Source organism: Punica granatum, chromosome 3, assembly GCF_007655135.1.
Source record: "Punica granatum isolate Tunisia-2019 chromosome 3, ASM765513v2, whole genome shotgun sequence".
Lineage (NCBI taxonomy): Eukaryota > Viridiplantae > Streptophyta > Magnoliopsida > Myrtales > Lythraceae > Punica > Punica granatum.
In genome coordinates this window covers 37568062-37580706 of record NC_045129.1, presented here as the reverse complement: position 1 = coordinate 37580706, position 12645 = coordinate 37568062, and the positions used below count along the sequence as shown (strand labels likewise).

The following is a 12645-nucleotide window of genomic DNA, read 5'->3' as shown; positions in this document are numbered from 1 at the left end:
TATCAAAAGTATTGTCAAAGTGCAAAAGGATAAGAAGCAACATGTTATCATCTTATTATACAATCTGTTTTCATTGTTATTTGTGGCTCATAATAGAAATGGTAACGTGTTATTTTCATATAAAATGTTTTCAATATAGTCATTCTTTTGAACCCGATTTTCTTTATTATTTTTAAGTATATCATATAGTCATTCTTTGTTTTCAGCTTTTGTTTTAGTTTTTAATTCTAGTTGTAATATATATAGTCGTCATCTTTTAATGTTTTGATCCGTGATTCCTATGAAGTCGTTATTAAATATTTCTTCTTTCTTTTAAGCACTTTTATTATCATTTTCATGGTCGAATTTTACTTTTATTTTTTGTTCCAATTATAATTTAGTTCATCTATCAAAAATGTAATTACAATCTTTCTTTAATTTTAAGAATTGATTCTCTTTTTTTTTTCCTTGCTAAATACCTTTAGTTAACATTCTTTGTTTTTTCAGGATTTTCTTTTAATTGTTAAGAAATTTAGTTAATTGTAATGCTCTACATAATAATTATAAATATTTGTATTCACAACAGGTTTACCATATTTTTAAGTATTTTAAAATTTTGAAAATTAAAAACTAACTTGTTTACTTGTAATTCTATATATAATACGTGTAAATATTTGTATTTACAACATATTCGGTATATCATTTAGCAATTTTTTTAATTTTTCAATTGCAGTAGCCAAGAGCATTTATTACTACTCAAGTGAGTTTTCATAGATAGAATCTATACATAATACGTATAACTATATTTGCATTTACAACATATTTGGTATATCTTTAAGTATTTTTTAATCTTGAAAATTGAAAATTAATCCTTTTAAAAAATTTTAATTGCATAAATTCAAGAGTATTTATTACTTTCGTAGATAGATATGGAAGATATTATCCAGGTTTAACGAATGGAATTTTCTTTTACCCTATGAAACAATTATAGATGTGGGTCGATTCAAGTGGTTCAATACTTGTTTTCTTTAAATAAGGTTTCGGATTGAATATTGTGAATCGATAAAATTCATGACTGTGAGAGTTTCACCGCAGCTTTAAGGGCCAAACAAGCTCGAATATGGATAAGTTGAGGCCACGTGGCTTTTGAATATCAAGTGGTTTGTGGCTTGGGACCAGTAATATTATAACTCAGCAAAAGAAGATGATATTGATGGTCAACACTGAACATTTGTAAGCGAACATCATAATAAGAGCTTCAGATGCAATCTAATTTTTGACAGGGAAAAATTTCTGGCTTTTCGTTTTCTGTAAAACTGAGCAGACCATTGAAAAGGAGAGAAAACAATGTGCATCAGAAACCAAAATATATGTATATAATATATATATATATATATATATATAGTTCGTACAATGAAACAAATATATTTGACAACGAAATCTCCTTGAGGAATTCAATGCAATCTTCGACTCCTCACAATGTGCTGTCGTTTTTCCAATGTTAAATTAATGTCTATTGGTACTGTAAAAATGGTCCACACACCCCAACACGATAATCTTAACACCTTCAGCTTTTACTAGAATGAATTCTTGTACTGTGTCGACAGTAATATATATGAGTATGACAACCCAACAAGAGATAGCAACATCACATAAACATAATATCGAAAGTCGGACAGTTACGATACGTGAGGATTCTATCATCAAATACAAATATATATGAATGCATCTGAATATATATCCCAATATATCCCATCTCATTAATGCAAGTACGAATGGCTTATTTATATCCCATCCCTTCTTTATACTTCCGATCTCGTTACCACTTCGTTTTTTGGATTCTCCACTGAATACGAAATATACTCAACAATACTAAAAATTATTATGTGTGTTTCTTTTTTATTTTATGAATTATTATGTATATTCTCATGAACGACGCATGAAGCAAAATTCAATAAAATTTGGAAAACAAACTAATAAAAACTTTGAGAGAGGCTGCTTTTAGAATTTGGTGTGTACTTTGATAGAATTCGATGTATATTTTGATATTCGGAAACTTAACGGGTCCCAATCAATTCATTTCAAATCCAATCGGTTTAGTAATGGCTAAATTTTCTGTAGGACGATGCTCTTCAAATTGGATTAGCACTTAGCAGGGGAAAAAAAAACAGAGAATTTTATTTTGTCGTTTTTTCTTTTGATTTTTTTTTTTCCAGTCAAAGCTGAGAGGAGGATAAATAATAGTCAAAGCATAAAATTATTGCATTAGACAGTGGAGTTATCACGAATGGGGATCATACAGTATATCTCCCTTCAGAAATAATGTGTGCATATATATATATATGGACTGAATGACCCGCATGGCATCACCCTATCTCTATTATCAATGTCCAAATAATTTAGTGGTGAAATTGGGTGAACCTACATATTTATAATAACAAACAAACCATAGCATTAAGGAAAACATTAGCTCAATTAATTAGACAATAAAGTAACCAAAATCATTCCTTCTCTTGTGGTATCCGAATCGAATTTCACCGGAAGATAGTGAGAAGTAGTTCCCCTGATGTGCGAGGTTTGACACAATTGGTTGACTTAATTCGAGTGGGTGAGAAACTAATATATAGTGCATAAGAGCTATACATTAATAAAATCTAATAATATGTAAATAATTTTTTTTATAATAAAATTGTGAGAGATATTTCTCCCTTGAGATTTTATCAATTATTCCTATTCTAATAAGTGTCACTTCCGAAATTCAAATTTATATTATTTTCTTCTTATGGGAGTTGATATGACTTATCATTCACCTATGTATATGTATTCGTGTATAAGTTACTAATTAATTGCTCAAATATATAATTAGTTGGAGCCTATGAAAGAGATCAATTAATTAATTAGTCTCTTCAGATGCTAGATTTCCAGCCTAAGGGTTGAAAATTTAATAATTAATAATTGGGAGATGAGCTAGATTTTTGGTTCTTGACCAAACAAACCCTAATTAAAAGATTACGAGCACATCTCCCAAGATTTTTAGTGAGGGAAGGAGACAAATGTAAGAAAAGATAAAGAAACAAAAGCCACCCTCTAATGAGAGTTGGCAATGTCAGTTGCTAGCTCAAACCCAAGTGTTATTGCCCCCTTTATTAAATTCATTATTATTATTATTATTATACTAAAAGAGATTTGAAGGGGAAAAAAAGCTATAAATCAAAAGGTAATATATATATATATATATATATATATATAAAAGAAGGAAGACACTGAATCTTGTAAATAATTCAATTAAATCAAGAAGTAACTGCTGGAAGAAAGAAAGCTGTGGCTTGCAAGAAAAGAATATCAAAGAGTTATCTAAGAGAGCATTTCATCAAAAAAAAATCAGAAACCAACTCATTTTTACTTGGAGTAAGAATAAAGCTTGATATCATCATCTAGATGATAACTAAGAATGCATCGAGTGCACCGATGATGCTTCAATATGTAAACTTTTCATGAGACCGAACTACATATGAAGAGTGCTCGATCGATTCCTTTTTGCAGACAAACCATTATGACTTTATTGAATTTTTCTTGATTGAAAAACATGAAATTCGTAAAACCATAGGCAAATGTTATTCATGTTTTCACCATGCGCACGGTTTAAAGTGGTCCTTCCTTTATGTCGACCAACACAAATTTCCATATTGTCATTGAAAAGTTGGCCCAAAAGGAAACCAATATACCAACTCACTCCTACCCTGCCTCATTCTATGATTGTCCATGATTTTTATCAAGAATTACATAAAATACCATTTTTCTCAAGAAAATTATAGGAAAAATGTCTTCAGAGGAAACTCAAAAACCCTCGCGGTCATGCGGGGATGCGATAGTTTCAGTCGATAAGTTGGGACAATTTGGATCGATGATCTCATATAAAAGAAAAGAGGAAAATGTCTGTTCCTCCGATTCGGAGGACGCCGACTCCCCCACTGATATAAATAGCTCATCATTTTACTCAAAATTACGGTGATGTAATTCTTTCTTGTAGCACTAAATTTAGGCAGAAATATTCGGCATAAGTAGCAATGCTCTAAAAAAATAAAATAAAAGAAGAAATAGAGAGAGAGATTATTCAACAAATGGGAAAACATTAATTGGTGGCTCAATTTTCTGGGGAGTTGTTTTGATTAATTAATATTCCTTCAATTAATAAATCAGTTTAATACAATAAATAAATAAATAAATTCATATTAAATTAGTTTTTATAGTTAATAATATAATAATAAATATAATTAACAGTGGCAGTGGCTAATCATCATCATCAAAGAGAGCTCTAATTTTCATGTAAGCGTGGGAGTATAAAACCAGGAAGCTTGAACCTTTGGTTGTTTACTTCCCCCTCACTCTGTCCTCTTCCTTCCAACACCAAATTCATCTCTCTCTCTCTCTCGCGATCTCTCTAGAGAAAGTGTACGCTCTGTTTTGCTCTGCGCCCAGAGAGAGAGAGAGAGAAGAAGACGGAGCAGTTTGGCTCTGAGCTGAGAAACAGGGAGGGGAGGCTGTGTGTGTGTGTGTGGGGCTGCCTGCAGCTGCTTCACAGTTCAATTTGAAATATACGCCAGTCGTATCTTGTCGTGTCCTCGAGTGGGGGAAGAAAGAGCTTGACTTGGAGCCACAGTCCCAAAAGTAGCGGCAGAATCTGAAATGGGTATCTTTCTCTTGCCCCTTTTGGCCGATTTCCTCCCTGCTCTGCTTCTTCAGAAGCTCGGTGTCTTGGACTTAGGGTTTTCTGGGTGGTTTGAGTATTTATTGCACTGAAATCAATGCTCCCCCTTTCTTTAATTGCACTGTTCCCTTCCCCCTTTTCTCGTTGCGAGCAGGGAGTGTTTGGTGCCCCTTTTGTGTTCTATCACTGCTTTGGAAATTGTTGCATTGTGTGGCACCTTGGGCAAATGTTTGCTTCATACAGTTAAAATTCAGTGGTTCTTATCTTCTGGGTCGATTGATTACCCCTCTAGGATGTATTCATGACGGCACCCTGCCTGCCCAGGGCTGAAGTTGTTTGTCTCCTGATCTTTTACTCTGCTTTTGCTGAAGTTAGAATTCACATTTGTGGGGGTACTTTCTCTGCTGATCACTTCTCATGGCTTCTTCTTCTTCTTCTTCTTCTTCTTCTTCTTCTATTGTCTTCTTACTTCGTTGCTGTAGGTAATGTTTTCTGGTTTCACCTTCTGCTTCCTTAGAAGATTCATCTAGACTGCAGCCATTTGAAAGGGGGCAAATTCAGAGAGAGGTTCATTGTTAGAGATGGATAGAGGAGAAAAAAATGATCTTGATCACGAAAAGAGAAATCAGGAACATATTAACAATTACGGTTCTTCTGGTGTGTCCTTGGACTGGCGGTTTTGCAGTACAACCATCACGAGTACTCCGATGAGTTTAGTTGGTCCTGGGAATTCACTGGGCGGCTGCAAGGAAAATGTTATGGGCTCCTCTTCTTGTTCCTCTGCTCCAATGGTGAACTCTTTCGGCCCTCCAGCCCTCTGGGATCAACCCACCAGTGTACAGAACATGGGATATTGTGACAGTAGCTTGCAAAACAATTTGAGCAGTATGAACCCACTGGGAGGTCCAAAAGTTGGTCTTGGTCCTTCCTCCTTGAGAAGTGATGTCAGCTGGAATCCACCTGTCTCAATGTTGAGAGAGGGGCTTTTTTTGCCTAATGCTCCGGGAACACTCCCTGAGAGCTTGTCTCAGTTCCCAGCTGACTCAGGGTTCATCGAGCGGGCTGCACGGTTCTCGTGTTTCAGTGGTGGGGGCTTCAGTGATATGGTGAACCCTTTTGGTGGCGTTGAAGGCATTGGCGTCCCTCCTCACGGAGGGGTGAGAATGCCTGTATCTATGCAAGAAGAAGCATTTCCTATTGATTTAGTGAGGTTATTGCCTCCTCAGAGGAATAGTATTAACACTGTCGAAGCTTCTAAGGATGCTCTCTTGTCCTCTGTGCCTGAGAATTGCGAGGTGAGCCAACTAAAACGTGAGGGGAGAAGTGAGGACCTCGTCCGGTCCACTGATGAGGTACCAAAACAAGTTGTTGGTGGGTCAGGTAATGATTCTGAAGAACCCGAATTTAGTGGAGGTGGTGGTCAAGATGGAAAGGAAGAAAAGGGATCTGGATCAAAAAAGAGGAAAAGAAATGGACCGGTAGGTGATTTCTTTGTGTTCTGCTCTATTGAACCACTTATCATGTGATGATTTATGATCATGCGATCTTTTGTATAGTACTGCTAAATGACATTTCTTTGTTGGTAGATTGCTGGCTTTGATGCTAAGGGAGATGGACAGCCTTCTGAGGATGTGAAGGATACTAGTGAAACTCAACAGAAAATAGACCAAAGTCCAAATTCTGCCTCAGGCAAGGCAGCTGGGAAGAATAATAAACAGGGGTCTCAGGCTTCCGATCCTCCCAAAGAAGAATATATCCACGTAAGAGCTCGTAGAGGCCAGGCAACAAATAGCCACAGTCTAGCGGAGAGAGTAAGATACTGCTGGTATTCCTTTATATTCGATTGAATCGAAGTTCATCAAATATTGAGCTGGACTAATTGATTATACTCAACGAAGGTGAGGAGGGAGAAAATCAGTGAGAGGATGAAATTTCTTCAAGATCTTGTACCTGGTTGCAGCAAGGTAAACACGTTTGCAGTTACTTCTGTAGTCATCGGAGTTACTTCATTTAAACTAAATTCAGGTAAAACAAGTCGAATGAATGTGTAGGTAACAGGCAAGGCAGTGATGTTAGATGAGATCATCAACTACGTGCAATCACTTCAACGCCAGGTCGAGGTACGAATTCGGCTTTTCTCTGATTATCTGCCTTGTTTATTGTGAAGTTGTGCGATTAACCAATGCTTATCCAATGGGTTACTTTGGTATCAGCTCTTTATAGGAAATGACTGATATCATTTGTAATATTTGGGGCTCGTGCAATTTTACTTAATTTGACTTTCTTCTCATACCATGCAGTTTTTGTCAATGAAACTCGCCACTGTGAATCCTCGGCTAGATTTTAACATTGAAAGACTACTTGCCAAAGATGTAAGTCAATGTTTAAACAAGGTTCACAGCTCGCTTGAAAACATCAGCTTTTCCTGTTTATCCACTTAATCGTAATGTTTGTGTGATTTATACTATTAGATTCTTCATTCAAGAGCCGGCCCTTCGTCTACGTTGGGTTTCTTTCCCAACATGCCAATGGCATATCCTCCTCCAATTCATCCTCCCCCTGCAGGACTTATTCAAGCGGGTCTAAATGGTATAGGGAGTCCAGACAGTCTGAGAAGAACCCTTCATAACCAAATCAATCCTGAAAATGCTGGAGGATTCAAGGAGTCTGCTCAGGTATATCCTGAAGATGTTTATTCCATTTTACTTCATTACCTTTGTTCTTATTTAGTTGTTCACCACAAGAAATGGGCAAATGACTTGTGGATTTAAATGGAGAGTGATATTCTCATAACTGATCATATTAAGTGGCCAATTTTCCTGTCAACCCAAGTTGGTAAGAAGGTTCTTGTGTGAACAATCAGACTATTTTCTTTGTGCAAATAGCAAAAGATTGAGGTGGAGGTTGTGTTTTAAGAAAAATTCTTGTTCATTCGATGTGAAATACATAGTTAATGGATTGGATTACTTTCTATGGTGGTTCTCTTTTTGAGCTTGCAGTTCTCTTCTTTTCGCAGCTTCCGAATGTATGGGAAGATGAGCTCCACAATGTTGTCCAAATGGGCTTCAATGGTGGGAGCGCTCTTCCAAGCGACCAAGATAATACCGATGGTACTGCTACTTCCAACTTCTTGGAATGTAGAAATAGAATTTTTATGGATTTTCCAAGTCAAGTGCTCACGACAAAGTTCTATATAACTAACTTTTGGCAGGTTCCGTCCAAGCGGGTAATGCGAAAGTAGAATTATGACATGATTATGACTCAAGTTCCGTACATCAGCTGTACAGCTTATGATACAATTATACTGCAATGTGAGCAAGTGGTAATATGACTGCCTATCCTCCGGGCTATGCTATTAAAGTTTCCTTATAATATATATGACCCCCATATCACAAGTTCAAGCTTCAGCAGATCTCAAGTTTCTTGGAGGCGGTGGTTCAACTTCCAAACTGACATCGTTTATCATGTCATGCCACCTTATGCTTTCAGTCGCAAATCCTGAGAGCTCTGTAAATCGCGCCTAGAAGTCCTTACAAGTTGGAAAGATCCACTTGGATAAGAAAGAATTAACAGTGGGATTTCTTCTCTCGATCGGAGATAGAATGAATTACAGTTAGCTTATGGAGTGAGCTAGGTGATCCGAACTTTTGGGCTCCATTTGGGTTGGAGCTTAAGCATGTTTTGTAATGGAGGATGAACGTTAATGCTCTTTGAAGATTACTGTTTGATGTCCAATGATCTTTAGTTTCTCCTGAATATAGAAGTCCTTGATTCGTTGAAGAGATCTGTTCGAACTTTTTAAGTCTTTCTTTGAGCATTAGTTACCGGATCGGCATCTTCTTTTGACAAATGTTAATTTGATCATAGGCCTCGAGGGCTGCCTGCTTGCGGTGACCCGCATTCATATATAAATTTCCCTTTTGTACAAGGCGGCGCCCTTAATTCTCGGGGAAGAATTCTCTTGTTCAATGAGCATTGTCTTTGTCATGCTACATTTCGTTGTTCTAAACGGGATCATCCTTTTACTGAGCCCATTTGTCCTAATTCATTTCTTAAGCTACTCAGCTAGTGATGCTTTCGGGAACTAGATGGCGTCTCGAGCGTGGCCTAGAATCATTTTAGGGCGTATTTGGAAAAGCAAATAAAGGTTAGGGGACGAAAATTGATTTTTTTTCCTTCCTTTTCGATGTGATACGTAGTAGCCATGATGAGAACTTTAGGGTGCAAATTGGGACAAAGTCAAACTTTAGGGTGCAGAATCAAAAGTTTCCCGCCTTCTTCATTCGAAGGTCGATCGTCAACGTTGGACAGTAGTTGCACGGTCCCGCCGGCATTCGACGAGACATGCGGCATGTCTTCGGACTACTTCTCCTCCTTGCTGAAGTTCTGCTGCGACTCCCGCAATCTGGGCCAAGCCAAAAAGCTCCATTGCCGCATCATCAAGACTCTCACAAGCCCAGAGACCATCTTATCCAACAACCTCGTCAACGCTTACAGCAAATTAGGGAACTTGAGCTATGCGCGTAATGTGTTCGATCAAATTCCTCAACCGAACCTCTTTTCGTGGAACGCCATCCTCTCGGCTTATTCGAAGTCTGGGAATCTTGCTCGAGTGCAAGAAACGTTTAATCTTATGTCAGTTCGTGATGGGGTGTCTTGGAATTGCCTCATTTCAGCATATGCCGGGCGAGGATTGGTGGCGGATTCTGTCAAGGCTTACAATTCAATGATGAGGGAAGGAACCAGGAATTTGAGTCGGATAACCTTTTCGACGATGCTTGTATTGTCCTCTAATAGAGGGTGTATTAATTTGGGGAAGCAAGTGCACGGGCATATATTAAAGTTTGGGTTTTCGGAGTATGTCTTCGTGGGGAGTCCTCTGGTGGACATGTACTCAAAGACAGGTTTAATCCGAGATGCGAAACAGGTTTTTGATGAAATGTCTGAGAGGAATCTAGTCCTGCACAATACTATGATTACAGGGCTTTTAAGGTGTGGCCTGGTTGAGGAGTCTAAGTTGTTGTTTCACAATATGAAGGAGAGAGACTCGATCTCGTGGACTACAATGATCACTGGGTTTACCCAAAATGGTTTGGACAGAGAAGCGATTGCTTTCTTCAGAGAGATGGGATCAGAAGGTTTGGAAATTGATCAGTTCACTTACGGGAGTGTGTTGACTGCTTGCAGTAGTATTTTGGCTCTGAATGAGGGGAAACAAATACATGCCTTTGCGATGAAAACTAGTTACATAGGCAATATTTTCGTGGGTAGTGCTCTGGTTGACATGTATTGCAAGTGCAAGAATGTGATTTATGCCGGGAGGGTTTTCAACAGAATGGCCCGTAAGAATGTCGTGTCATGGACTGCAATGCTTGTTGGCTATGGTCAAAATGGTTTTAGCGAGGATGCTGTTCGGATTTTCCGTGATATGCAGAGGAATGGGATTGAGCCTGATGATTTTACTTTAGGAAGTGTAATTAGCTCATGTGCGAATCTAGCTAGCTTAGAAGAGGGGTCACAGTTTCATTGTCTCGCGTTGGTTTCTGGGTATGTTTCTTGCTTAACAGTTTCGAATGCTCTCATCACATTATATGGTAAATGTGGGAATATAGAAGATTCGAGCAGGCTGTTCGATGAGATGAGTTGCAGGGATGAAGTCTCTTGGACAGCACTAGTTTCAGGCTATGCGCAGTTTGGTAAAGCCAATGAGACGATTGATTTGTTTGAGAAAATGTTAGCCTCGGGATTCAAACCCGATGGAGTGACTTTTATAGGTGTACTTTCAGCCTGCAGCAGAGCTGGACTAGTGGATAAGGGCAAGGAATACTTTGAGTCGATGATGAAAGAACATCATATTACCCCAGTTACTGATCACTATACTTGCATGATTGATCTTCTGAGTCGATCCGGAAGGTTAGAAGAAGCCAAGAATTTCATTAACAATATGCCTTTTCCTCCTGACGCTATTGGTTGGTCCACGTTGCTGAGCTCTTGTAGGTTTCGGGGGAACCTTGAAATTGGGAAATGGGCTGCTGATTCTCTCATGGAGTTGGAGCCACAGAGCCCTGCAAGTTATGTTTTGCTCACGAGCATTTATGCGGCTACAGGGAAATGGGATGATGTGGCTCAACTGCGAAAGGGAATGAGAGAGAGAGGAGTGAAGAAGGAACCTGGGTTCAGTTGGATCAAATATAAGAACAAAGTGCATATTTTCTCAGCTGATGATCAGTCGAGTCCTTATTTAGATCAGATTTATACCGAGTTAGAGAGATTAAATTCGAGAATTATATCGGAAGGTTATGTGCCTGATATGAGTTCTATTCTCCACGATGTCGAGGACTCAGAAAAGATAAAGATGCTGAATCACCACAGCGAAAAGCTTGCAATTGCTTTTGGGTTGATATTTATACCTTCCAACTTTCCGATCAGGGTTGTTAAGAATCTCAGGGTCTGTGGAGATTGTCACAGCGCGACCAAATACATTTCGAAGGTGACTGGAAGAGAAATCCTTGTGAGGGATGCTATAAGGTTCCATCTCTTCAAAGATGGATCATGTTCATGCGGAGATTTCTGGTAAATTCTTTTACTATTACCTTGGGCTGGTGGAGAAGATGAGTCAACAGAGATGGCACCCGGGTGTCATATATCAGGAGGAACTAGCCATCAAGAGCTCTTCCTTTGACCATGTTATCGGCTATCCTACAGGTAAAGCGGAGGTAGCTCGGGAGATAATCTCCCAGGAACTCTAAGAAGTGATTGCGGAGCTCGAGTTCTGTGGAAAGCCCACTGCTCGCTTTGCATGTTGTACGATTCAGGCCTTTGGTTTGCATCTACTTTTGATGTTCTGCACCATCTTTGTATGTTCTTCTTGATCACCCTTTTTCAGTCAACAGCTTAATGGTTGCTCTGATGTCAATGGATACCTTGAGGCAGTTCTCTCGAACTGAACAGGAAGGCTGATGAGCCACTCGTCACTTTTGTAGGCGGAGTAGAGAAGTTGCCTGTAAGGTGCCGGAAAATTTTCCTCTACGGATTAGATGGGGATTCAGTTGAGGCACGGCAATGCTAGAGAAGGCAGCTGCATCACAGGTGTGATGAACATGATTCTCGAATAGTCTGTGACCTCCTCACAAGTCCGATCAGTTGATGCTTCAACTGGCCATCCAAGTTCCGGTTCCTCGCTCGCAATCTCAAAGTACCAGGGTGTATAAGAAGAGATGCCCGACACGCGTATGTACAAACTCGCATGCAGGACTATTTAGAGCATTGGATGCCCTCTTTGTAGCTTTTACAGGGATCTGGATCGGAGGTAGTTTCTGTTAACATTTTGAGATCAGTAGATTCGTCTTTTAAGGAACTTCATGTTGCTTTTGACATAGCGGAAAATGTGGACCATCAGAGAGCCCGGTAGCCGCTTTCCTAGTTATTAACAAAAATTGAGTTGACCCGTTTAAGCCCCGGATCTACCGAGGAATCATCGGACATCCTCGATAGTACTCGTAACTGAACCGTCACAATCAACGAGTTAAATTTGACTCATCCCCTATGGTTTTATAATTCCTTCTCGGCTCTCTCCCTCGTGTTTGCTGTAAACTTGAAAGATATATTTATATCTATCAATGCATATTTCTGACAATGAATCGAGTAAAAGTTCGAGATTTGACATCTCTCGAGGGAACATATATATCTATCAATTCATATATCTGTCGATGTTCCCGAATAGGCAATTGGAAAAAAGATATTCCTCGGTCTAAGGAGGGGAAACATCAGTACGAGGAGCCTGACGAGGATGAGGATGAGTTTCACGAGGAATCCTCGACTACTGATTAGTTTCTGATACCTGTCTTTGGATTTATGTTTTCTCGACTATATATATTACCTATGTGTTGAACTTATGCATGTTATTCCTGTTGAAACTACCTGTTTTGTAATTTTGGTTATTTTGAATTAATAATATC

General features: G+C 38.7%; 2 protein-coding genes across 5 annotated transcripts; both read left to right on the top strand.

Annotated features, from left to right (window-relative positions):
* Window positions 1–4330: 4330 nt before the first annotated feature.
* LOC116201124 (transcription factor bHLH49) lies at window positions 4331–8492 on the top strand. Of its 3 annotated transcripts, none has more exons than XM_031532243.1 (9): window positions 4331–4669; window positions 5205–6165; window positions 6274–6498; window positions 6586–6651; window positions 6739–6807; window positions 6988–7059; window positions 7159–7362; window positions 7704–7797; window positions 7899–8059. In XM_031532243.1, exons 2-9 carry the CDS (start codon window positions 5269–5271, stop codon window positions 7934–7936), a joined length of 1665 nt encoding a protein of 554 aa, XP_031388103.1. In that variant the 5' UTR covers window positions 4331–4669; window positions 5205–5268; the 3' UTR covers window positions 7937–8059. The 3 variants fall into 3 exon arrangements, with proteins under 3 accessions (XP_031388103.1, XP_031388104.1, XP_031388101.1); XM_031532244.1 differs by having other exon boundaries at window positions 4332–4669; window positions 5373–6165; XM_031532241.1 differs by having other exon boundaries at window positions 4333–4669; window positions 5170–6165; window positions 7899–8492.
* Window positions 8493–8747: 255 nt separating this feature from the next.
* LOC116201123 (putative pentatricopeptide repeat-containing protein At1g68930) lies at window positions 8748–12251 on the top strand. Of its 2 annotated transcripts, none has more exons than XM_031532240.1 (2): window positions 8748–11491; window positions 11671–12251. In XM_031532240.1, the coding sequence occupies exon 1, from the start codon at window positions 8892–8894 to the stop codon at window positions 11262–11264; it is 2373 nt and encodes a 790-aa protein (XP_031388100.1). In that variant the 5' UTR covers window positions 8748–8891; the 3' UTR covers window positions 11265–11491; window positions 11671–12251. The 2 variants fall into 2 exon arrangements, with proteins under 2 accessions (XP_031388100.1, XP_031388099.1); XM_031532239.1 differs by having other exon boundaries at window positions 8748–11544.
* The last annotated feature ends 394 nt before the right edge of the window (window positions 12252–12645 follow it).